Source organism: Bufo bufo, chromosome 4 (assembly GCF_905171765.1).
Source record: "Bufo bufo chromosome 4, aBufBuf1.1, whole genome shotgun sequence".
In the NCBI taxonomy this organism is placed as follows: Eukaryota; Metazoa; Chordata; class Amphibia; order Anura; family Bufonidae; genus Bufo; species Bufo bufo.
The window spans coordinates 297347314-297374935 of record NC_053392.1 but is presented as its reverse complement, the minus strand read 5'-3'; the positions used below and the strand labels follow the sequence as shown (position 1 = coordinate 297374935).

Here is a 27622-nt window from a genome sequence, read left to right as displayed (position 1 = left end):
GTATTGGATTTGGAAGCTAACTGTATAAGATTTATAACCCTAACAATGTTTTTCCCTTCTCTTCCGGGTATAAAACCCACTTGCTCTTCTGAAATAAGTTCTGGTAAATAGAGTTTTAACCTGTTGGCAAGCATTTTTGCATAGAGCTTCAGGTCATTATTGAGAAGCGAAATTGGTCTGTAATTTGAGCAGAGTGAGTGGTTTTTATTAGGTTTAGGGATGATGGATATTTGCGCAGACAACATATCTCTGGTGAATGGTTTCCCCTCTCTTGCCTCATTACAAACTGCCAATAGCCGCGGCAGTAAGACTTCATTAAACGAGGAGTAATAAAAAACTGGTAAGCCGTCTGGCCCAGGACTTTTATTCATTGGGGAGTTTTTTTAAGGCTTAACCCTCTTTTGAGACGTGAAGAGCTGTATGACATATGGAGAATTCAACATGCATCTGAAAGGGATTACTCCTTTTTTTCACACGTGCACAATTCATACTCCCGCATAGACCTTTTTTTGGTCAGTAGATCACTCCTACAGCTGGCCACGCAGTCCACGGTGGAAGTAATAAAATGGTCTGACCATGCTGCTATCTCCCTGTCAATTCAGGAAACATAATGTACGAGAAACCCTCTGGCGATGTAGCCCGTACATTATCTCCAACCCAGGATATAAGGCAGAAATCAATAGCGCACTAACTAACTATTTTGAGTTGAATGTGGGCTCCGTCTCCAATCCATGTAGCCTATGGAATGCCCACAAGGCCTACATTAGAGGCATTTTCATCAAACTGGGTCACCAGGCGAAAAAACTAAGAGAACAGAAACTAAATGCCATACTTTCCCAACTTGCATCCCTAGAATCCCTAAATAAATCCTCCCTTTCTACAGAAAGGATGGCCCAAATACATGCCCTGAGAACGCAACTCAGGGAATGTCTTCTCTTTACATTTGAAAAAAACCTGAGGGCCTCCAAGGCACGCTACTACTCACAGGATAACAAAGCAGGGAAACTATTAGCCTGCCGCCTAAAAATGAGAGCCGCCAAAGCCAGAATCCCTCACCTGGTTCACCCGACTAAAGGGCATAAGATTTATGACCCTAAGGCTATGGCAGATCAATTTGTAGAATATTATTCGGCACTATACAATTTTTAAAAGATTCCCCTGAGATAGAATCCATATCGCCCCTTGAGATTAGCTCTTATCTAGAGAAATTAAACCTCCCAGCCCTAAACGACCATCAAAGGAATATACTGTCCAACCCTATCAGTACCTTTGAGATAGCTAAAGCCATATCCTCACTTCATCCTAGCAAGTCCCCTGGCCCAGATGGTCTGACCAATATTTACTACAATACCTTTCAAGACCAGCTTATCCCCCACCTTTTGCCGGTCTTTAATAAAGCATTTACAGAGGGTTCACTTCCAGCCGAGATGCTATCTGATACTATAGTAGCACGGCCAAAACCAGGTAAAACGCCAGATAGACCCCAGAATTTTAGACCTATATCCCTGTTTAACACAGACTTGAAGATTTATGCTAAGGTTTTAGCAACTAGATTATCAGACATTATACCACTCCTTACATCTGCTGATCAGACAGTATTTGTCAAGGGTAGGCAGATTACTGATAACTCCCGCAGGATTCTGAACATCATAGATACTATTAATCGTAAAGGGACTAGTGCGTTGCTGGTGGCCCTAGACGCAGAGAAGGCGTTTGACCGATTGAACTGGTCATTCGCCTTCACTGTGTTGAAAATAATGGGACTGGGGGAGGCGTTCATAGAGGCAGTGAGAGCCCTTTATTCCAATCCCTCAGCCAAAGTATTCATTAACGGGGCATTATCTGGGTCATTTCCCTTGACTAATGGCACACGTCAAGGGTGTCCCCTTTCTCCCTTGATATTCATCCTGGCAATGGAACCTCTGGCTCAGGCCATTAGACTCGGCCCAGATATTCCTGGAATCCAGATTGGGAGGTGCAAGCACTGCATCTCTATGTATGCAGATGATGTGCTCATGACACTTTCATCACCTCAAATTGCCCTTCCGGTAGCACTTTCTATTAAAGAATATGGTCGATTATCATACTATAAAGTCAATTAATCCAAATCCCAGATTCTCCCTTTAAATATGGTAAGCAACCTGGTAGATTCCCTAAAGATCGCCTTTTCATTTGATTGGAGACAGGATAGTATTAAATATCTGGGTATAAATCTACCTCCGACCCTTCCTAATCTGTTCAGGGTTAACTATCTTCCCCTGCTGGAGATGATTAAACAAGACTTAGCCTCATATAGCAAGTATGAAATATCCTGGGTTGGACGCATTGCGACCTTCCAAATGTTTGTTTTGCCAAAGCTTCTGTTTATCTTTAGAATGGTCCCCATAAAAGTTCCCAACTTCTTTTTCAAGAAGGCACAAGGCCTGCTCAGCATCTTTGTGTGGTCTGGAAGTAGGCCCCGTATTGCTACAAGTACTCTCACAAAAAGTAAAATTAATGGAGGTCTTAACCTTCCTAATCTTAGGGATTACTTCCTGGCCACTCAGAACCAGGTGCTGAAGAAATAGTGGATACTGGATGTTCAAACTCCATGGGTACAAATAGAATCTACGTCAGCCCCGTGGCCATCTCAAAGCCCTTCTGATTGATAGCTTAAGCGTCTCCAAATCTAGGATTTTGCCTTTACCTCTTGTGATGAAAACCTCACTATATCATTGGTGTTTATTTCACAAAAACTGTACTCCGACTCCACCCTCATTGTTGGAAACGGCACCTTTGCAGTTAGTGGAATTACATATTCCTGGGTTAGACCTATCGTCATGGGGGCCCCTTAGGTATAAGCACTTTTAGTCAGCTTTACAATAATGGCTCCTTAAAATCCTTTAGTGGCTCCAGGAGGAATTTATAATACCCAGGGGAGATTTTTTTTCTAATTCTTGCAGGTTAGGCACCTCCTACAATCGAAATCGCCTTACCAAGTGATTGCACATAAGGGGATTTTTGAGGTACGGGCCCGGCAAACACATCCTGACCGTAAAGAGGGGATTGGATCGCTGTATCAAGCTCTTGGCTTGAAATCCACCTTTTCCAAATCTACGCCACTTTTAGCGTTGGATAGGGAACTAAATATAACTATACCTTAGTTAGTCTGGATTGAAATATTCAGATTCATCTCCAAGACATTTCGTAGCACAACTTTATATGAAGCAGCCGTTAAGTCATGTCTGAGATGGTACTATACCCCTGACAGACTGAGCAAAATCTACCCTGGCACGTCTCATCTCTGTTGGCGTGGATGCGGTTGTTCTGGTACATTGCTGCACATCCTTTGGGAGTGCCCTTTGATATAAAAAATCTGGTCAGACATGTTCGTGATAGCCTCTAAGTTTTGTGGTATTATGGTCAATAAAAGCGTGAACATGGCTCTGTTCTTCAGGGGTATACGAGAAGTCCCACCTAAGTGCAGAATCCCGGTGGCGCATTTGCTGCTGGTCACAAAATTAGCGCTAACTAAATATTGGAAGTCAGCAACTGTCCCGTCTGAGGCTGAAATTTTAGCCAGAGTTCATAACAACTGTGCGTACGAAAAAGCTATGGCTTATAAGGAACATAGAGTGGATAGGTTCTTGTATCAATGGGAGTCATGGATGCGGTTCATGCCCAGATCCCCAGGCCAACCCTATGACGTATCACTATAGTGCTGTCTGAACATGGTATGACTGTAATGTTATTCTCTATCAAGGCAATGACTATTTTCTATTATTTTCAGTTATTTTCAGTTACTTTCTGTTATTCTTTAATACTTGTTTACTTGTATTAACTGATCTACCGCGGAATGTAATGCATCGCCATCTATGTGTACCTATATTTATGACCAGCTACCTTCTATGTATCTGATGGTGCTTTTCTCATCGCATATGTTGAAAATATTCAATAAAAATGATTGAAAATAAAAAAAACTAAAGTTCGGTACGAACCCGAACTTTACAGTTCGGGTTCGCTCAACCCTAGTTTTGATGCGTTTTTCACGCGCGTGATAAAAAAACTGAAGGTTTACAAACAACATCTCTTAGCAACCATCAGTATCCGCACCTGCTTGCGGATACAATGCGTTTTTCACTGAAGCCACATTCACTTCTATGGGGCCAGGGCTGTGTGAAAAACGCTGAATATAGGACATGCCGTGTTTTTTACCCAACGCAGAACTTGTGTGGAAAAAAAAAATGCTCATATACACAGACCCATTGATATGAATGGGTCAGGATTCAGTGCGGCTGCTATGCGTTCACGTCACGAATTGCACCCGCGCGGAAATCTCGCTCGTGTGAAGGGGGCCTAAGAGGGGCTTGTTATGAGACAAGTTATTCATCCACCTCTATTGAAACCCCTTAGCGCTTGTACACTGTGACTGCACAGACGCTGTGAGAATGCACAGTGTGTTTCTCCAACTGAGAAGCAGTGTAGATATAGGAAAATGAAAGGTGGTATCTGATTGGTTGCTGTGGGCTCTACTTTACAATAGTTTGATAAATCTCCCCCATAAGCCTTATATTTGAATAGGGTTGTTTCTATAGCACATGGATGGGTTTCTGCAAACCAAATGTGAGTGAATATACTCTTGGGTCATGGGGCTATATACACAAGTGGTGGGTCGGCTGTAAATTTTGATACATTAATTCTGCAGATCTTCCTTAGATTGCACTCTTTGCATTGCAAAAGGTGAAAGCCACCGTAGAAATCCATAATCCGCAGCATGTGGATGAGATTTTTTATTTTTATTTTTGCTGCTGTTGTAATGCTATGGATTTTGTAGAAGGGTGATAAATGCTATTTTCCAGAAAAACGGTTTTAAAAAACGAAGCACTCTTCTGTATGTGACCTTCCTAGTGTGTGCATCGAACATTTTAACCAGCATAAATAAATCTAATATATATTTTTTTTTCTGTAATGTATCGAGGATGCAGATATGCCCTTGTGGATGTAACGTGTCTGAATATGGCTACAGGGTAAAAGAACACTCAAGAATCCAGATTTTGTAGTAAAACATTTTCACACGTTGCTTTAGAGGTCTCGGTACATAAGTCGATCTTTATGAAGTTATTGCTATGCAAGCATCTTAGGAATTTAAATAAGTCTTGAGACTCCACAGGTCTTCTAGAACAGTGGTGCTCTAATAAACATAAATGTTAAAGCGGTGGCTGCAAGCCGCTGCTATTTTTCTCACCTCTCCTGATGGCCTGGACCCCTGCCTCCTGTTGTCTTCCCGCTAGGTCTGATTTGGCACTCCAGGCAGGCTTCGGCCTGCTGGCCGTAGTGTGCACCTGCTTCACATTTTACCAGCCAATCCCACGCACCCTAATCGTCACCAACCAATGACTGGCAACCCTGAGGCACTTCAGGCACTTTCCCCTGTGGGAGGGTACCCGAGCAATTACACTGGCGTTTTGGCTTTCCGTTTGTGAGATCCGTTCAGGGCTCACAAGCGGTCTAAAACGGATCAGTTTTGCCTAATGCATTCTGAATGGAAAAGGATCCGCTTTAGAATGCATCAGTTTGCCTCCGTTCAGTCTCCATTCCGCTCTGGAGGCGGACACCTGCTTGCAACGTTTTGGTTTCCGTCTGACGAAATGGAGCCAAACGGATCTGCCCTTAGACACAATGTAAGTCAATAGGGACGGATCCGTTTTCTCTGACACAATAGAAAACGGATCCGTCCTCCATTGACTTTCAATGGTGTTCAAGACTGATCCGTCTTGGTTATGTTACAGATAATACAACCGGATCCGTTCTGAACGGATGCAGGCGGTTGTATTATCTGAATGGATCCACACCAAACGCAAGTGTGAAAGTACCTAAGCTGAAAATGTTTGTTTAAGGGCTCTTTCACACCTGCGTTCTTTTCTTCCGGCATAGAGTTCCGTCGTCGGGACCGCTCCTACTATGGCAACCAGGACTTTAATAGCGTCCTGGCTGCCATATTAACACTGAACGCATTTTGAAGACGGATCCGTCTTCAAATGCTTTCAGTACACTTGCGTTTTTTCCGGATCCGGCGTGTAATTCCGGCAAGTGGAGTACATGCCGGATCCGGACAACGCAAGTGTGAAAGAGGCCTTAGGCTACTTTCATACTTGCGTTTTTCTTTTCCGGCATAGAGTTCCGTCACAGGGGCTCTATACCGGAAAAGAACTGATCAGTTGTATCCCCATGCATTCTGAATGGAGAGTAATCCGTTCAGGATGCATCAGGATGTCTTCAGTTCAGTCGTTTTGACTGATCAGGAAAAAGAGAAAACCGTAGCATGCTACGGTTTTATCTCCGGCTAAAAAAACTGAAGACTTGCCTGAATGCCGGATCCGGCATTTTTTCCCATAGGAATGTATTAGTGCCGGATCCGGCATTCGGAATGCCGGATCCGTCCTTCCGGTATGCGCATGCGCAGACTGAAAATAGGGTGAAAAAATATATGCCGGATCCGTTTTTGCCGGATGACACCGGAAAGACAGATCCGGCATTTTCAATGGTTTTTTTCGACTGATCAGGCATTTTTAAGACTGATCAGGATCCTGATCAGTCTTACTAATGCCATCAGTTAGCATACATTTTGCCTGATCCGGCAGGCAGTTCCGGCAACGGAACTGCTTGCCGGATCTCTCTGCCGCAAGTGTGAAAGTAGCCTAAGGAGGCAAAGAAAGATGCATTTTTCTCTGGTAAGATATTACTGTTTCTTATATTGACCTGTACAATTGATTTATAAATTTTATTTAATTTTTAAAGGTCAGTGACCATCTTGCGCTACGTATCAATTTAAGACCTTATCGGGTTATCCAACCTCTTTAATGAGCCCCCTAATGCCCAGGCACCTCATATAGGTTACTTGACCCGCTCCCTGACATCCGCGTATCTGCTGATGCCCGCACTGCCGACACTACATCTCCCCATCGCATGGAGGTGGGGGGGCAGCCAATAGCAGGCCGCGACGGGGACGAGCCTTCCTAGCATCGGGGGTGTAATAACGTCCCCATCGTGGCCTGCTATTGGCTGCCCCGCGCCACCCCATCCTAGCCAGATGTTTTGATCTGTGCAACAGGGAGATGCAGTGTTGGCCGTGCCATCAAGAGCAAAGGCGGTGCCAGGGAGCAGGGTAAGTATAACCTGTGTGAGGTGTTGGGTCATTATGGGGGGTATACCAATCTGTGAAAATGGGTGCATATCGCTAGGATATGAGAAGGCGACGCACGCAAGCCTGGTTCGCCTCCTTCTCCTCAAACAGCTGATTGGCGGGGGTGTCAGACCGCGGCCAATCAGATATTGATGACCTATTAATAAGTCAAGACAATAGGTCATCAATATAAATTGCTGTGCAACCCCTTTATGTCAAACTAGTCAGTTGGTGCAGTGGGTGCATAGGAAAATGCTGCTAGTAGGCAAGCCCATACATGTCTCTTCTTTCTTCCAATATGTATAGATTGGAAGAAAGAAGAGACAGAGGGGATATGATAGAAACTTTTAAATACATAAAGGGAATCAACTCGGTAAAGGAGGAGAGAATATTTAAAAGAAGAAAAACTACCACAAGAGGACACAGTTTTAAATTAGAGGGGCAAAGGTTTAAAAGTAATATAAGGAAGTATTACTTTACTGAGAGAGTAGTGGAGGCATGGAATAGCCTTCCTGCAGAAGTGGTAGCTGCGAATACAGTGAAGGAGTTTAAGCATGCATGGGATAGGCATAAGGCCATCCTTCATATAAGATAGGGCCAGGGGCTATTCATAGTATTCAGTACATTGGGCAGACTAGATGGGCCAAATGGTTCTTATCTGCCGACACATTCTATGTTTCTATGAACACACCATTAACCCCTTAGTGACCACCAATATGCCTTTGTACGGCAGTCACTAAGGGGCTTTGGGCTGGGTCCCCCAAAGAGCCGGGGCTCGGCTCTCACATGAGAGCCGCGCTCCTGCTCTAACAGCACTCACCTTAAGATGCAATGCACTATAGCAGGGCTGGCCAACCTGCGGCTCTCCAGCTGTTGTAAAACTACAATTTCCACCATGCCCTGCTGTAGGCTGTCTGGGCATGCTGGGAGTTGTAGTTTTGCAACAGCTGGAGAGCCGCAGGTTTGCCATCCCTGCACTATAGGGATAGTGTGTTGTATTTTAAAAGCAATCAGAATATTGTCTGTTATAGACCCCTTGTGATTAAAAAAAAAATAATCCAATAAAAAGACGCTTTTTTTTTTTCATTGAAAATACGCTTTTCAATGAAAAAAATAGCAAAAATGAAATCTCCCTCTTATGTTTGGTATCGCCACATCCGTAATGACCTACACTACACAAATATCATGTAAATTATCCCCTGCAATGAACGATGTAAAAAAAAAAAACTTAATACAATGACAGAATTGGTCATTTATTCTTAGTTGCCACTGAAAAAACTTAATAACAAGCTATCAAAAAGCGTAAATTACCCCAAAATAATACCAATGAAAACTACAAGTCATCCCGCAAAAGTCAAGCCCTCACAACTCCATAGAAAGAAAAATAAAAAAGTTATGGGCCTTGGGAAGCGGCGATGCAAAAAGATTTTCTTCCTTTTAATAAAAGGGGTTTTATTGAACAAAACTAGTAAAATATAAAAAAAAGCTATATGTATTTGGTATCGCTGTAATCGTACTGACCCAGAGAATAAAGAGATTATTTTATTTATACCAAAAAATGAATGCTGTAAAATTTTCCCATCTCCCTCCCAGAAATCTATGTGATCAGAAAGCTATGTGTACCCCAGAATTACACCATTTAAAAACTACAACTAAAAAACAAGCTACGTAGACGGAAAAATAAAAAAGTTTTATTCTTGGAAGGAGACGATGCCTACCAGGAGGCAGCAGCTACGCCTGCAGCCAGCTCATTGGAAGCGTGTGCCTATGAATGCATCGATTGTTCAGTCATACATTAGCCCTCATTCAGAAAATCTTTACTAGTAAAATATTTGTACTGCAGCAGTCGACACATTGCCAGCGAGATCCTTCTAGTCACTTCACCTGAAAGGCTTGTTTAAGTGATTCCGTAATTGCAGAGCCCTTTCATGTGTCGTCAGTATAAACTGCAAACGAGGCAAAGTTTTTCTTTTCTTATATTGATCACGTGTAGCTCTTTTTCATTTATTATGTATGAAAATAGCACAGATTATTGTATCTGTAATACAGGCAGAGGACAATGACAAACAGGAAGCCTGTGTAAAAACAGATGTAGCAGTGCTGATTTAGTCATTTAACTAGGACTGCATTTTACCTGCGGCATTTGAACTTTTTTTTTTGGCAGTCCTATGTAAAACCAAAGAGGATTTACTGTGATAACTGAATGGCCGGTGCCAAATGCCAATACGCAAAATAACAGTGAGTGTGCTGGGATCCTTTCTGTCTCCCATAGAAGCTATTGGATGGGCACCTCTCCATTCAGATCAGCCTCAGCCCCAGTTGGAAGACCCTGTTCTAGGGGTAGATGTGGGTTCCAGAGGTGAATACCCCTTTAAATTCTACTGTAGTGTATACAAATTTGTGAAAGCTTCCCCAGAAATGGAGCAGGAGAAGATGGCCTGGTCTGATGGACCACCTCATGTGGATGGGCGGGTGCATGTGCATTACTTTCCAGGAGAAGTCATAGCACCAGGATGTCCTATGGGAAGGAGGAAAGCTGGCAGCAGTGTGATGATCTGGGCCATGTTCTATTTTATTTTAAAACCTATTTTTATTAAAGCACTTCAGTGCTACATGTTACAATATAGGTTCTGATACATATTAAAGGATAACTGTCGTATTTTTATTTTTTTGGGGGTATTGTATTGTTGTGATTTAATATCACCTTGGTGGCCCTATTTCAACTTTTCACTGTGTATTCAATTACCCCTTAATTCCACATTTTTGTTCCCTGTATTGCCTACTTTTACCTGTGCTTAAAATAGGGTTGCTAGGCATGGTCCGATGCAAGGTCACATTACTGACAGCCAGGGACTGTAAGTAAATGATTAAAGCCAGGTCCTCCCCAGCAGCTGAAAACAGTGCCTGGGCTGTGTGCACTTCTCCCTGTCCCTGCGCTTGGCAGACGCTCCCTCACTCAGCAGAGCTGGAGAATGCAGAGTTGGAGCAGCGCACAACAGGGAAGGGAGATCTGCCGTCTGCTCAGTGTATAAATGAAAGCAACATGTGGTAAGAGGACCCCTTTGTGCTGCAGGAGATTAACCCTTAGGGGGAGGGCTCTGGTTAATGACACTTTTGGGGGTCTATTGTTACTGGCTAGTGAGGGCAGGCGGGATTAGCCTCAGGGTGAGGGCAGTGGCGGCCATCTTAACTGAATAGTGAAATTGCAGTTTTATGCAGACTGGTTGCGAAGGGCTGAATCTTATTAAATATGGGGTAAGTCAGTCTAATAGTAACTGATTCTGGAATATCATGTTATTACTAACTACATATATGAAAATTAAAATTAGGGTTTAAATGTGACAGTTATCCTTTAAGTAAAGGGCCAATTTAAACAAACAGTAGCAAGCGTTATTATAGAAAGATAAACCAACATATGTGAACACTGGAGGGGGTGGGGGGGGGGGGTTCTAAAGGAAGTATTCCCATCCTGCAGAGACGACCTCTGATATCCGATACAGAGTTTTTTGGGAAGAAAAACCACGGTACTCAGTCCATGGTCTCCATATCTTAGTGAATGTGGTTGTTTGTCTGGTCTCCCATACCGCTATTTGTTCCATCCTGTAGATATCATCACATTTCTCAATCCAGTTATCTATTAGAGGAGCTGAATCTTTCAGCCAATGTGAGGCAATGAGGATTCTTGCTACTGCTAGTATATGCGTTATTAGAGTTCTGGTGTAGCTAGCAGGCCCAACAGGCATACTTGTGGAGAGGGGGTAATACTGGTCCTACAGACACTGGAAAGGACTCGGCATATTTCACTCCAGTAAGGGAAGATCACCTGACAATCCCACCATATGTGTAAGTATGACCCACTTTCATCCCGCATCGCCAACACAGCTGGCTTACTTCTGGGTATATCTTATGTGATGTTTCAGGGGTGTAATACCAGCGCGTGAGGACTTTGTAGTAGTTCTCCTGTAATGTAACACACGATGAGATTCGGGGGGTTAAAGTGAGACACCTTTGAAGATTATTCCGATTAGATTGTATTTGTAGGTCCTCCTCCCATCTTTCAACAAATTTGAAAACAGCCGGCCTGGCCTGGGCCACCTAACCAGTGTATATATGTGTGTATGTGTGTGTATATATATATATATATATATATATATATATAAATCATGGGTTCTCGGATTAGGAGAATTTCCTTCTCAAACTTTGTGGGTTCTTGCCATGGTATAGGTAGGAAAGTATTGAGGTAATGTTTGATATGTAAACAGTGGGTTATGGACATTGACAATATCTTGTCCTGAGACTCCCAATCATCTGTCAACCCACCCTGAGGGTCAGTTAAATCTATCAATGGGATTGTGATATTTGTAATTGTTTCTGTAAGGGTGTGTCTAAAGTGGAGGGACGAGTCCCAGAGAATATCTCTGATCTGTATTAAAGGAGAGAGAGGGATAGATAATAATAAAGGGCCAAGGCTGGACTTCTACAACTTAATCGTGTTTTGTGTGATTGGATTGTTGATATCAACCCGGGCATTTTTCCCTTCTAAGAGCAATAAAGCTCTTAGGGGAATCTGTAAGAAGGAAGATTCCGCTTGGATATCCAAGCGATCAGTGTGTGGCCGAAGCCATTGCATGCATCTCCTACCCTGTATGGCTTTGTAATACAAGAAGTCTGGAAGTCCCATGCCTCCGTGTCTCGTACGTTGAATGGTATAGGAATGTTTAAGCCTAGATTTCTTTTTACTCCATAGAAACCTTCATAGTATGGAGTGGACCTTTAGTTGTGTAAAAGATTGTGGGAGAGGGATAGGGAGAGTTTGTAGATGGTAAAGTATTTTAGGTAGAATTATTGTTTTGATCAAGGAACGCCTGCCGAACCATGAGGTGAAAGGGATTTCCCATGAGTCCAGCAAACTTTTGATGTTCTGTGGTAGGCTCTGGAAATTATCAGTATATAGATGTGAAAGATCCAATGTAATGTTGACTCCCAGAAATTTCATGGAGTTGTTCGACCACTTATATGGAGTAAGAAGTTCTGAAGTTTTTTGCTGCTGTAAGTCTGTCATGTTTAGCACCTGTGATTTAGAGGGATTTATTACAAAGTTGGACGTTTGCCCGAAATGGTCAAATATCGCCTTAATCGCTGGGAAGGCACTTTCAGGGTTCGTAATAATCACCAACAGGTCATCTGCAAACGCAGCTAGTTGATGTTGGACCCCTTGGAGATGTATCCCCTGGATTCTGTCATCCTGTTTGATAGCTTGAAATAGGCATTTCACTGTCAAGACAAAAAGCAAGGGGCAGAGGGGGCAACCCTGACGAGTTCCATTGGTGATGTTAAAGGGAGGTGAGAAGGATCCATTTACCATGACTTTAGCAGATGGCTCTTTATACATTGCCATAATAGACAAAATAAATTGTTCTGGGATCCCAAAACTATGTAAACCCCGTTGCATGAAAGTCCAGTCTATGCGATCAAACGCCTTTTTGGCGTCCGTGCCCAGTAGGATTAAAGGCACAGATCGTCGAGAGGCGTGTCTTATGATATGTAGCAAGCGGGTGGTACTCATTCTTCCCTCCCTTCCCTCTCCTGTTTGCTGGGGGGGGGTTGTCTGATATAATAAAGGTTTTCATAAAATTCCTTAAAACGAATAGATATCTCCTCTGTTGTCAAAAGAAGGGAAGAAGACGCTGTTTTAATCGAGTGTATGTAGGCACAGGATTTCCTCTTTAATTTGGGATAGCATGAAGTTGGAAGCTTTTTCACCGTGGGCGTAATATTTAAATCTCGCTTAGAGATATAGTTTGGCAGTCTATGAATTCAATATATTTTTGAGTGTGGATCTTAGGTGATTTAACTGCTCTAATGTGGTGTCCGATAGGTGTTTTTTATGTAAAGATTCCATTTCCTGAATTTGTTTATATAGTTCTACCACTTTATGTTCTCTTTTTTCTTTTTGAGAGAAGCTCCTAGTGATATTAAATGACCCCTGGTTACAGCCTTGTGGGCCTCTCATACCAGACCGGCTTTTGCTTCTGGTGTAGAGTTTATAGTGAAGTTCACCTCAATCAAACCTGATAATTTTTTTTTTGTATGTTCTGGATCATCTAGTAGCGTCTCATTCAACCTCCAGTTGCTCATGGGCATCTAGAATTGTTTGGGTGTAAAATAAACTGGAGCTTGATCTGAGAGCAATAAGCTGCCTATTTCAACCTTTTTACATGAAGTTAGACGGTGATACGGTAGGAATAGGTAGTCGAGGCGCTGGTATGAGCGATGTGCCACTGAGTAGAAGGTGTAGTCTTTGCCGGTGGGGTGTAGGGACCTCCAGACATCTGCCAAGCCTAGGGATGTTAAAGAAACCTTACCTCGTCTCCGAGCCAGGTGGGAGGTAGCAGAGGCACCCGTAGATGAGTCCAAAGTGGGGTTCAGGGTTAAATTCAGATCTTCCCCCAGCCCCCTCAGCAAATTCTTGTAGTAGAGATCTGGGCCATGTTTTGCTGGCAGACCTAGGGTCCTCGGGGTTTAATATTATGGCTGATCAGTACATGTTATTGATTCCTTTGAGTGGTCTAGGTTGAGTAATTATAAACTTTTGAAAATCCCCCATGTAAATGTTGATGATCATGTAAAAAAAATGTTGATTTTTTTATTTTTTTTGTTGATTTTTGCAAAACATGGGAAAAATGTTGATGATAAAACTGTGCCTATATACACTGGCATGATGGTCTTGACAAGGAAACAGGATGTGGACATGTTGCTTCATACTAATATATAGGAAAATCAGAGGTATGTATTGGCCGATGGCCACAGTGTAGGTAAGTGTAGTCTGCTGCATTTGCCTATACAGCTAAAAGGAACCTGTCAAATGAAATATGCTGTAAGTAGCAGGTTACAGAGCAAATAATTTATTAGAATTTTATATTTATCTAAATCTCTGCCCGTTCTAGGCTTAGGAGTACAGTGGTTGGTCGCTCACTGAGTAGGACCACCCACTGGACCCAGAATGGGCAGAGATTTAGATAAATGTCAAGTTGTATTAAATATTTTCCCATAAAATGCATACTATATACCATCAGTCAGCTCAGCTCCTCCTGCTCTGTGGATTGTTACCTACAGCATTTTAAGGGTAACAGGTGCACTTTACAAAAGTTGGGAAAAAAAATAAAATGCAAATGCATGCCTCTCCCCCAGAGGCTAAAAGAAGACGCTTCTGGTCTCTGCGGATGAATGGAGGCCTGTGGCTACGGTTGGCGCATGCACCATGGGCTTTCCCTGCGCATGCACAAAATTTATTCGAGTCACCACAGCATAATGTGAACTGAGCCATATTACAGCATATAAAACCAACCGCAAAAGAGAGAAAAATCTAGTACCACACCTTTGTATGAATGCATCTTTATTAATACAACTCCACTAATCATATGAGTGAACATCATCATTGCGAAAAATTGTAATACAGACCAGGACCTTGGGAAAAAAACCCACAAATGAGAATTTGCAAGGCTAAAAAAAAAAAATTATGAGCCGTTGCTTCTTTTTTTTTTTTTTAACCCTTCGAGGATCTGCCGGTGTAGCTGATTCACCAGCTACTGCTGCCCACATCAGGGAGTTGCTTGCACTGTGCCTCCAATTCCTACAGAATACGCAATCCATTTGCAGAGTAATGGATTCCCTGTCTATTTGAAGAGCCCATAGCAGTGCTGTGGATCGGAGCTATAAAGGGAAGACTGAACCAACGTTAACCTTGATAAAACTCCTCTGGGTTCCTGTTCTTGCACATTTTCTAATATTTAATGAGGATGATTCTGCGGAGTTCCATGGCAGGCTTCCACCGGAATAAGATGTTGATGTACATAGTGTCAGGCCTGTTACACACCGTGGCTTGTGGTCTCTAAAAGCCTGAAGGATGGGGTTGTATGTGGAGACTGCATTACTCCGGAGGCCTGTGCTGTCTCCACAGCCTCTATTATTAGCATTCTGCTAACGACTCAGGAGATGTTACAGAAATGGTCGTCTCCGTCTTGTTAATTGGCAGACAGTAATGTAAGACTAACGGTTTGGTGCATGTGAACCCTTCTGAATTTATTCCTTTAGGTCTCATGCACACATCCGGATTTTTCTTCTGTTTCTTATTCACATTTTTGCGGTTAGCACACGGTCCCATTTATTTTTATGGAGCCCTGCACACATCTGCAAATTTTTGCGGCTCCTTTTTTTTAAAAAAATCTGTAACCTGTCCTACTCTGAATTAAACTGAATTACATTAATTACAAAACTAAGTTACATTAATGTCATTGAAGTTTGCTGTGTGTTTTCCCTTGCTGGAAGTGTGCAAAAACCACACCCTTTTTTTTTTTTTTTTTTTTTTTTTTTTCTCTCTCCTCCTTTTTATGCATTTTTTATTTATTTTTTGTCGCATCCAAAACGCAGCACAGACAGGACATGTGGGAGCGCTCTTAGGCCACTTTCACGCACACTATCTTTGCAGCAGGTTTAAACGCTTGAAAAAAACACTTATTACAAACATTTTTTCATGGTGTGTTTTTTTTATATTGTTACATTTGTAACATATGTTTTGATTTTCAAGTCCTACAGATTAACCAATTGAATAAACCCCAGTAACCATGCCATACCCAGAGCATGTTGGGGAAGATTTTCTAGGACTTGAATTTCATATATCGGCCAAATTTATTAAAGGGGTTGCCCAGGTTCAGAGCTGAACCCGGACATACCCATAATTTCACCCAGGCAGCCCCGCTGATGTTAGTATCGGAGCATCTCATGCTCCGATGCGCTCTCTTGCCCTGCGCTAGATCGCGCAGGGCATGGGATCTTTTGTTTACAATAACACAGCTTCCGCCCGGCAGTGTGTTCAGTGACGTCACCGGCTATGATGGGCGTGCTTTAACGCTGCCCTAGACGTTTTACAGGCTAGGGCAGCGCTAAAGCCCGCCCATCAGTGCCGGTGACTTCACCGGGCTTCCTGGCAGCCCCATGGAGAGCCCGGTATGTCACCGGAACTCCAGAAAAAAATGCCTTTGCCCTGCGCCTGGGTGAAAATGGGGGTATGTCCGAGTTCAGCTCTGGACCCGAACTACCCATTTAAGAGGCAAGCCTCTAAACTGGGCCTGACTGGGGTTACTTGGGCTTCCCAGAGGAAATTATTCTCAGGGTCCAAACTCCACATCATCGATTAAAGTCTAATATGTGTTAATTCAAAGAAATAAACCTAGTGGCAAATTATTATTGTTGTATCAAAACCTGGGCCCACCGGAAGATCTTCTGGTACTGTGGTGGACCAGTCTGACTCTGCCTCTAAATAAATTTGAAGCATCTTCTGGCTGCCTGTGACCCAGAAGCTGAAATCGTAGCCAGACGTGAGCTGGCGTAGGTTTCAGTTATTACTTCTACAAGCTTCTGGCTTAAATTGTAGCAAATCTGTCAGAAAGGCCATGCCCTCTTTCTAAGCCCACTTATTGCACCACTTTTGAAAATTGGTGAGAAGTTTCAAGGGGTTTTCCAAGTGTTTTTTTTTTTATTTTTTTTCTGATCAGTGGGGTCGGACGACTGATCAGCTGCATTAGTGCCACCGCCTTCTCAAAGCTTACCAGCACAGCTCCATACGTTGTATAGAGGCTGTGCTTGGTATTGCAGCCCATCCCCACTCACTTCTATAGGGGTGAGCTGCGCCTAGGCCATGGGACCGATGAATGTCGTCGTTGGCCTAGGAAAAGCTGAGAGAAGGCAGTGGCTCTACTGCGAGTGGTGGTGGTGTCTTCTCAAACAGCTGATCGGCGGGATTCCCTGGTGTGAGACCCCATCCAATCAGATACCAGTGACCTATCCTGAGGATAGGTTATCAGTAAAAAACACACTTGGAAAACCCCTTTAAAAAGTTGCAAACTATAGCATAAATATGGTGTGTGCCATAATTTGCAGCTTTTTTTACACCAGTTTTCGTGCCCTGCTATATTTTAAAGAGAAACCCTAAGGCCTCTTTCACACGGGCGTTGCGGGAAAATGTGCGGGTGCGTTACGGGAACACCCGCGATTTTAATGCGTTTTGCACTCGCGTGAGAAATCACGCATGTTTGGTACCCAAACCCGGACTTCTTCACAGAAGTTTGGGCTTGGGTTAGGTGTTGTGTAGATTGTATTATTTCCCCTTATAACTATGTTATAAGGGGAAATAATACAATCATTCTGAATACAGAATGCATAGTAAAATAGCACTGGAGGGGTTAAAAAAAAAATAATACAATTTGAACTCACCTTAGTCCACTTGATCGCGATGCCCGGCATCTCCTTCTGTCTCCTTTACTTAACAGGACCTGTGGTGAGCATTCATTACAGGTCAAGGACCTGTGGTGACGTCACTCCGGTCATCACATGATCCATCACTATGGTAAAAGATCATGTGATGACCGGAGTGACGTCACCACAGGTCCTTGACCTGTAATGAATGCTCCCCACAGGTCCTGTTCAGTAAAGGAGACAGAAGGAGATGCCGGGCATCGCGATCAAGTGGACTAAGGTGAGTTCAAATTGTATTTTTTTTTTTAACCCCTCCAGCGCTATTTTACTATGCATTCTGTATTCAGAATGCTATTATTTTCCCTTTATAACCATGTTATAAGGGAAAATAATGATCGGGTCTCCATCCCGATCGTCTCCTAGCAACCGTGCGTGAAAATCGCACCGCATCCGCACTTGCTTGCGGATGCTTGCGATTTTCACGCAACCCGATTCACTTCTATGGGGCCTGCGTTGCGTGAAAAACGCAGAATATAGAGCATGCTGCGATTTTCACGCAACGCACAAGTGATGCGTGAAAATCACCGCTCATGTGAACAGCCCCATAGAAATGAATGGGTCGGTATTCAGTGCGGGTGCAATGCGTTCAACTCGCGCATCGCATCCGCGCGGAATACTCGCCCGTGTGAAAGGGGCCTGAGAGCGATGTGTGTATACTTTTCAGCCATTTTTGCCGCCCTTTTGAAGATGTTAAACGCTGCAAACAAAGCAATGCTTTAAGGTGCCCCAGTGAGTGCAGCATAATGGTGACTCCCTTATACATATTGTGGCACAGTAAAGGGAGTTGTATGTGGAGGCAGGTATTTTCCTCCCAGTGTGTGCTGCTGGACTAATTAGCAGTCGGGTAAGGTCAAACGCCGGACTGGATCGCAGGTGCTGGTCCGGATTTTTGTTAACACCTAGCTGCCTTTTAAAAGAGCTGGGTTCATGCAGAGGGGATCTCTGTATTGGGATCTGAGGCTTGTGCCGGGTGGAGGGCTGAGACCAGTGTGAGGGGAAACAGGCAGACTAAAGCCTGCTGATGGACTCTTGTTGGCAGAACAGGCCGCATGGTGGGAACTGACACCAATACTGTAAGGTGACTTTTTTGCTTGAAAGTGTTTTTTGGTTCAGTGAATAAACAGTGAACTTTTGGTTTACAAACTGGTTGGTGCCTCTATACTGCGTCCGCTTATCCTGTTTACCAGAGCAAATCCCCACAATATTTAGGATATCATCTGGTCTCTCATGTCTCTCTTCGTTTGAACATTGTGATAAAATTATACGGTGTCGTTTGCACAGCCATTCAAATTGTATTTGATGCTTCCTTACTTGGTATAAATGCGTAGACCATGAGTAAGCTTTATCCCAGTTTGGTCTCCAGCATAAATCCACATATATTGTCACACGGCTTTCTAAAGATCCTGAAATGCAAAAGTGACTATTTATGCAGCAATATAGGAAACCAGAAGTATAATGGTATAATTGGGTACATCTGCCTTTTAGGAGCTTTGGAAAGCTGTAGAACTGTAATGGAAGCATTGCTGTCCTGATGCTCTGTGTGTGCACAATGGTATACATTACGTATACTGCTTATGTCATTGTATAAGCAATCAGTAAGATTTCTTCTGCCCAAAAAAAACAAAACGTTGTACTGTTGCCACTGTGAGTCAGTGAGGTACTACTGGGACTATTGGCAGTATGTCTGGCACTGTACTTCTACTATTGGTAACTAAGAGATTCCTTCCAACAAAATGCCCACGCTCATTGTGTAATAGCAAAGTATGAAGCCTAAACTCAGCCCCCTCCTCCTAAACTTCCTGGCCACGTGCACTAGCTTCAGAGGGGAAGAGAGAGGGGGGAGAAGTCATGGCTGCAGCCTAGGAGAAGAATTCATGGATTTTCTATTATATTTTTCATGGTCTGCAACGGTCATCTAGGAAAGGAGAGGAGCAATGAAGATTCTGTTACATATTGTATGTTCTTTTTATTTGTTTGGATTCTGGATTAGTGTCCCTTTTTAATATGGGAATGACTGTAGACAATTGCTATTTTGCATATTGACCATGTAGACTTCATCTAGATATCGCTGTACAAATCATTCACTATTATTATAGGGGTCGTCCGAGTTATTTTAAATGAAGGCCCTCCCAGGTAAGGCAGGAATTGTCAGAAAATAATGAAAGAACTGCCACTTCCAGCACCATCCTCAGATACTCCCTCCTAACGTGCCCTGTACTGAAGATGACATCATGACTGCAGAGACGGGCCGGATCAGAGTGCCACCAGCCAGATAATGACTTTATTGGCCTGACCTTCTAAACGTCTTCTGTAGAGAGGTGGCTACTAATTTGGCCACTGGGTTGGTGATTCCAGTTTCCATTGATCCTTCATATTCAATCCCTCTACGTTATTTAACCATTTAATTTTCACCTCCGAGTATCAATATAGATAATGAAATATTCAGTTACAGCTTTTTTTCTGGCTGTTCCATTTTGTGTCTTTTCCCTGTACATCATTGGAGGTCATGTGTTAAGGATTTTCTGACGGGCTGCAGAGATGCCACTGTCACTGAGGACTTTGAACGTTTTGAGTATGTTTGTTTCTTTTGGCTTATATTAAAGTTCCTTTTTTGTCTTGCTTTTTTTTTAGATTTGATCCAAGCTACTAATGAGACAAATGTGAATATCCCTCAGATGGCGGACACATTGTTTGAGCGAGCCACAAATAGCAGCTGGGTGGTTGTGTTTAAAGCCTTAGTCACAACTCATCATCTAATGGTCCATGGTAATGAGGTAAGGCTGGAAAGACTGCATGAATTGTCCTGCAGTGCAGATTTTAACCCCAGAACGTGTTCCTTCTGTGCTGTGGATTTCCATCACATGTTTCACCCTTTGCATTGCTCAGGGTGAAGTCCACAACAGATCCACATATCTTTAACTTGGAATTTGTCACAGATTTTTTGCTGCAAATGAAGTTTCATGTGGACATGCCCTCAGGAGCTTCCTCTGTGCCATCCATTGATTGGTTCCCAGCATCAGAGTGATCTGTTGTGATGTTGTGTAGCAACTGGGGCAATTGCCACAAGATGTGAAAAACACAATGGAGGAGATGCAAATTTGAAACTTTTGTGTGAAGCAAACATCCCGTGACCATCTGTTAACTATTGTTTTGCACCTAGAACTGGGTGAAAATTCTTTCTCCCTGCATCTAGCCGCAGGATCTCCAACCTAGTGAACTAAGCAGGATGCATCTGTTCACCAACCCTAGGGGGTATCCCTTTTACTTCTTTCCAGTGGGATGCATATGTAAAATTGTCTCTTCTGTGTGAAATTTTTGCAGAAGGAGCCTCAATACAAGCATTAATACAAATACCTCTTTGCTTGTTAGTAATATTATAGTAATGTTTTTATTATAGTAATGTCTGTTTTTAGTAATCATATTCTTCAATAAACATCTATTCTGGAGCATCTTTTCTTAGAAATCTGCATTGTACCATTCTTTTATTATTTCTTTTAAACCTAATCAAGTAAAGTGTCAGTAGGTTTGACCATGCTAAACTGCTGACATTACTAGGTAGGGGCAGGGGAGAGCAGTACAAACATAACTTTTCTGGAGCTTTGCTCACCATTGACAGTGTGAATATGAAGTTTTATTCTGCTAGATTCTGCTTGTGTGAGGGCATTGAAGGTAGAGCTTCACTAGGAAGTTCTCTGCTGCTTGCTGTACTTAGCTGGCAGCGCTTCCTCAATGAGTCCAGCCTTGCCATTACCACAGTCCTGCTGACAATGGGGCTGTTTGACCTATCAGGGAGTGGGGACACCAGGTCAATCAGTATTGGCACTGGCGCCATGTGTTTCCTAAAAGCGGGTTATTTAAGGTCTTCTTGCCTTGCTCGCTTAGGGCTCATGCACACGACCATTGGTGTTTTTGCAGTCCGCAAATTGCAGATCTGCTAAACACTGATACCGGCCGTATGCTTTTGCACATTCTGTGGAACAGAATGTCCTACCCTCTGTAGAAATGTCCTATCCTTGTCCGTAAAACGGACAAGAACAGGACATGTTCTATTTTTTTGTGCTGCTCTGGAATGGACTAGGGTTGTTGCGGGTATCGAAATTTCAATACCCGATCAATACTTTTGTCCCGGTATCTATATGATACCGGGATTTCCATTTTGTTCGATACTGGGCTGTCCCATATAGCCACGTCAGAAAAGTCCAAACTATTAGGGCTGTTTGACACGAGCGGATGCCGTGCCTGACATCCGCTCGGTGAATGACAGCCAAGACCCGGTGCAGACTGCAGAAGCACGGAGCAGTAACATGACTGATAATACTCCGTGCCTCTCTGTGATCTCTTTACTACGAAATCACAGTAAGATAAAGTTGTCACTGTGATTTCGTAGTAAAGAGATCACAGAGAGGCACGGAGTATTATCAGTCATGTTACTGCTCCGTGCTTCTGCAGTCTGCACCGGGTCTTGGCTGTCATTCACCGAGCGGATGTCAGGCACGGCATCCGCTCGTGTGAAACAGCCCTTAAAATATGAAAAAAAATCTATGCGGTGAACGCCTAAACAGAAAAAAATAAAATAAAAACTGGGCGATTCGCCATTTTTTAAAATGTGGAATGCACGTGGCTTTTTTTTTTTTTTTTTCACGTGGTATCGAGTATCGCAATAATTTTTTTTTATGGTATCGAAACCGAATCAAAAACTTGGTATCGCATCAACTCTAGAATGGACATACAGATGCGTTCAGCACACAGTGTGCAGTCTGCATCTTTTGAAACCCTAATGAAGTGAATGGGTCCGCATCCGACTTGCAAAAAATGTAGATTGGATGCGGACAACAAAACACGGTCCTGTGCATGAGCCCTAAGTTTGTGTTTCATGTGGATTCCTGGACTTATGATCTTCTTTATGTTAGTGACTTCACCTCTGACTGATGATGGTTTTCTCTCGTTTTGACTCAGCCTGACTTCTCCTTTTGTTTCCCCTAAGGAGGTCCTGTGCACTTAGGTCAGGGACCATCGCCCAGTTGGCCAGTTAGCCATTAGATATTTAGGGAGGATCATCCAAGTAGGTAGGGACAGTGGTATGGGTGTAGGTCAGGTCTGCACTATCCCCTACCTGACGTGACATCTGCATTGAGCAGAATCTGGCAGAATAAAAGTTCATATTCGGACTGCTCATAATGATAAATACTTTGCCAAAAGTATGTTTGTCCTGCTCTCCTCAACCCCTATCTAGCCCTGTCAGCAGTTTAGCTTGGTCAAAACTGCTGACAGACTACTTTCAACATGTTTTTAATTTTATTTATTTATTTTTTAGAGATTCATCCAGTATTTGGCATCTCGAAACACACTGTTTAATCTTAGCAACTTTTTGGACAAAAGTGGATCACATGGTAAGAATTTTTTATTTTTTAGTGTGTGTGAAGTATTTTGGGCACATTCCCATGCTTGGAAAGTTTCTTTAGATCTTGACATGAAGCTGCTGTGACGCCGCAACAATTTTGCATGTATCGCATGTGGATTTTGCCATCGATTGACCCGCAGATTCACTGTATATTTACCCTGTACTTTAACCAGCTTGTACTTTTCACACAGATTTTTTTTTTCTCCGCTTTTTTGTTTATACTATTTTGATCGTTCATACATTTAACAGGAAATATAACTATTTGGTTGAGTAACGTGTTATAGTTTCTTCACAGCAGGTTGTTCCTAGGGAAAAAGGGATCTGGTAGACAGTGTTCTATCTCGCCCATAATGTTTTCCGTCCCTTCTAGACGAAGAGTATTTTTAACAATGATCTGGTGTAGCTACTTTTAGCATCCAAGTTGAGAAGAATGCTCTTGGATTGTGTTTTTATGGTTTTAGCCCTGAACTCTTGGCATGCTTTATAAGTGACATCTTTGTCAAGGTTTCTATTCCCTCGTGGTGTTCACTACTACTATTTAAAGGAAGTCACAGCTAAATATAGGGCGTAATGCACACAACGGTGTCCCTTTTGTGGTCTGCAAACTACAGTTCTGCAAAATATGGATGCAATTGTTGTGCCGTCTGCATTTTTTTATTTTTTTCGGACCCATTGACTTCAATGGGTGTGTGGTTTGGATTTTGCAGATATATTCAATCTTTTTTTTTAGAACGGGCATACAAATGTGAAAAAGACTGTAAACTGATTTGAACCTGTATGCTGCATAATTTGAGAATGAGAAAATAGAATTGAACATTAGGGGATAAAATGCCCATAAGTAAACAATGATTGCTTCCCTAAAGTGTAGCTTAAGTTTTCATCAGGGGGTCCGTGAACTACACTCCCAGAGGAATGCAGGTCAGTCAGATGTATGTAAAAGGAAATTTGTCTTAAAGGGCTTCTGTCACCCCACTAAAGTCGTTTTTTTTTTGCCTACTTATAATCCCTATACTGCGATATATCAATACATAATGTTATTAATCATTTTGGTTCAGTAGATAATGCAAATTACCTGTCTACCAGCAAGTAGGGCGGCTACTTGCTGGTAGCAGCCGCATCCTCCTCTCATAAAGACGCCCCCTCCTCATGTTGATTGACAGGGCCAGCGAACGCGCTCGTTCTCTGCTAGCCCTGTCTGCATTCAAAATCTGGCGCCTGCGCCGTACCTGTCTTCAGTCGGTGCAGGCGCACTGAGGGGAGGACGCTCGCTCGGCCGCTCCTTCCTCAGTGCGCCTGCGAGCGCGTTCGCTGGCCCTGTCAATCAACATGAGGAAGGGGCGTCTTTATGAGAGGAGGATGCGGCTGCTACCAGCAAGTAGCCGCCCTACTTGCTGGTAGACAGGTAATTTGCATATGATAAAAGTCCGTTTTTTTGCATTATCTACTGAATCAAAATTATTAATAACATTATCTATTGATATATCGCAGTATAGGGATTATAAGTACACAAAAAAATATATAAAAGACTTTAGTGGGGTGACAGAAGCCCTTTAAGAACAGACTCCCTTTAAATGGCTTGTCTGGTGGATAAAAAAAAAATCTGAAAAAGGAACAGAATAGTTACGGACACAGGAGCCCAGGCCCCTCAGCTATGTGCCCAGATAACTGCTCCCCTTGCAGTCCTCTTGCATGGAGATCTTGTGCGAGTGGCGGTCAACCCTGGGCCCGCGCATTAAGATCAGTGCTTCTATTCATAGTGGGCAGAGCAGTGCGCATGAACGGCGCTTGCACAAGATCTTCAAACCACGAGAGGAGGGCGGGCAAAAGTTTTATAACGTGATCTGAGCGGTCTAAAACGCTTCGAGTAGGTGACAGACTCCCTTTAAGTTTTAACCTAGCTGTAAGTATTTTACTTTCACTTTGAGCCGTCATCTGATGGCTATGTATAATCCTGATCTCTAAACTCCTGACATGTCATAAACACTTATTTAAGCCATATTCATATCAGAATACATTGTAAACGGACAGCTTCCTGCTAGAGAATCTCAACGCTGTACAGAGAAAGGGACTGAAAATATTTAATAAAGACCAATTGAAAAAATGTCTATAACATGCAACATGTTATAGAGCAGAAGGAGCTGAGTATATTAATATATAGTTTTATGGTAAAAGAAGCCTTTTAATGTACCTTTTGTGGTTTGCAGATCTGACCGGTCTTGTGTGATGGGTCTTCTGCTTTGTGCATGGCCTGGTTAAATGAATTAATTGGGGCTGTATGGAGTAGTGCAGTACTACATTGGATGTTAGGCATTATTTATTCATGGGGCTGCTCTTACTTTTATGGTGATGCCATTCTTGATCCCTGTCTGTCTGGAAACCTGAAAACCGAAGGAAACAATAAAGAACCCGCACAGAGGACCTGTGGTTAGATTCCAGACTGGTGGTGAATTTTTATAGGGACTAATTGATGTCTCTGAGCATTAAGTATCAGATAAAAGATTCATTAAAAGACTCAATATTACTGGCATTCATCTCTGTATGCATCATGAAATATAGACCAAATACATACGTCATCATTTACATGGCTGGGTTACACTGCATAGTGCAGGCAATGGAGATGCCTCCTCATAGGGCAGACAGATCTATAGTTTTTTCAGCATGCTATGATGCCTATATCATTTTCTACCAATGACAAACATTATCTCATACATTGTGTAGATGGACTTTGGTCCAAAAATCTATAGCACTCGGTGCACTCAGCACCAGATACAGGCCTGAGAAAATAAAGATTTTACTGGCTAAATTCTATGGCGATGGTCATTCCTCTAAGACAAAGAGTTGCGCCTTCAATAGCTGTCGGCCCTCTCCCCCATAGACATGCATGCTCTGCTTGGCCGAAAAATTTGAATATCGCGCAAAGTTCATTTATTTCAGTAATGCAACTTAAAAGGTGAAACTAATATATGAGATTGACTCATTACATGCAAAGCGAGATATTTCAAGCCTTTAGTTATAATTTGGATGACTATGGCTTACAGCTTATGAAACCCCAAAGTCACAATCTCAGGTTCCCTTTGCTCAGGGGGTATGGATTATTAGATGACTAGAGTGTGACACTTTGAGCCTAGAATATTGAACCTTTTCACAATGTTCTAATTTTAAGTTGCATTACTGAAATAAATGGACTTTTGCACGATATTCAAATTTTTCGAGTTTCACCTGTATGTTCTCAATCGGGAGAGAGAAGGAAGCCAGCACCACTTGCCAGTTTTGGGTAAGTTGAAATTCATAAGGCAATATTCTCAGCCTGTCTCGCCAAAATTGATGGCTTTGGCCAATTTTGCTCTTGTGTGGTCACCTTTAGACTAAAGATATAGTGAAACCTATGCCATTACCTATAAACTTTACTTTAAACATTTGCCATATGAACATTATGGAGGGGGTGCTCCACTAGGGACCCAATCTACGAGCCTCAATGTAAAACCATTCTACAAGAGTGCGTCCACTGTGGTGGACTTCACCTGTCCATGCATTACATGGATGCTCTATCATTTGAGTTTTGAGTTAAAGCTTCCTTCTGATCACCCAGTGTTAGGCCTTATTCACACAGGTCTGTTATTTCCTTCAGTGATTGTGAGCCAAAACCCGGTGCGTGTCAAACACAGAACAGGTCCAGATCTTTCCATTATACCTTACCTCTGTGTAGGCTTCACTACTGGTTTTGGCTCACAAACACTGATGGAAATCACTGACCAAACACTGTCTCTGTGAATAAAGCCGTAGTTCTACAGCCAAATGGTCAGGTTTCTGCATGCAGCTTTGGAAGCCAAAATCGGGGTGGATCAAAAAAGGAGAGCAGCTTCTCTTTTGAATCCACTTCTGGTTTAGCTTCCAAAACTGCATAAAGAAACCTGACTGTGTGGCTGTAACCTTAGAGAAGCCTGTCCCACTGTCTGGAAAAAGTGAAGACAACCCCTAGTAATGAAGGTTTATGTACAGCTTTGCCTATGTCAATGAGGACTGTGCTATATATTATTTAACGTAATATCCATTTTTTGCTTTTTCTCCTTTAGGTTATGATATGTCAACATTTATTAGGCGCTACAGTAGATATCTCAATGAAAAAGCATTCTCCTACAGACAAATGGCGTTTGACTTTGCCAGGGTGAAAAAAGGGTATGACCATTCATCCTACATCTAATAAAAAGTCATGTTGGGTGGCAAATGGTGTAATTTGTTCTAGAACTTTACATATATATATATATTCTCTGACTGGAAAATTAATAATTTTTCAATTTCATTTGCAAACCCTCTTTGTCAAAATCTCTAAGGCTACTTTCACATCTGCATTTTTGGCTTTCCAATTTTCAGATCCGGCAGAGGATCTCAAAACCTTTCCACTCCCGATGCACAGGGGGCCACCCGTGCCCTCCTCACTGCCGGGTACATAATGCTCTAATGCCCTGAGAACCTGGCATGCAGGTGCCTTCCTGAATTCAGCTGTTCTCAGAATGATGATAGCGCAGTATTTTATCCTCCCAGCAAAGCTGTGGTGTACTACCATACATCAGTTTTGCTGTGAGTATTTTGTGCTGTACTGCAGTATTGCTGGCCCCGGCTACCTTTTGTTGTCCGTGCCCACTTGTGGCTCCTGTTGCTCCACCTTTTGTCAATTCTCCTTCAACTTTTGGCCACTTAGATTTTTTACAGGGCCACTTTAAGTTCCCAGTCTGTCCCTGGGGATT

The 27622-nt window shown here is 42.7% G+C and overlaps 1 protein-coding gene across 9 annotated transcripts in view; it reads left to right on the top strand.

Moving 5' to 3' along the window:
* The window catches only part of SNAP91 (synaptosome associated protein 91), a 203847-nt gene that overhangs the window by 89159 nt on the left and 87066 nt on the right, over nt 1–27622 (top strand). For all 9 annotated transcript variants that reach the window (XM_040428709.1, XM_040428707.1, XM_040428705.1 and 6 more), the window contains exons 3-5: nt 20108–20250; nt 22791–22866; nt 26951–27053. In XM_040428709.1, coding sequence (XP_040284643.1) covers nt 20108–20250; nt 22791–22866; nt 26951–27053 — 322 coding nt within the window. The remainder of the gene's footprint in view (nt 1–20107; nt 20251–22790; nt 22867–26950; nt 27054–27622) is intronic.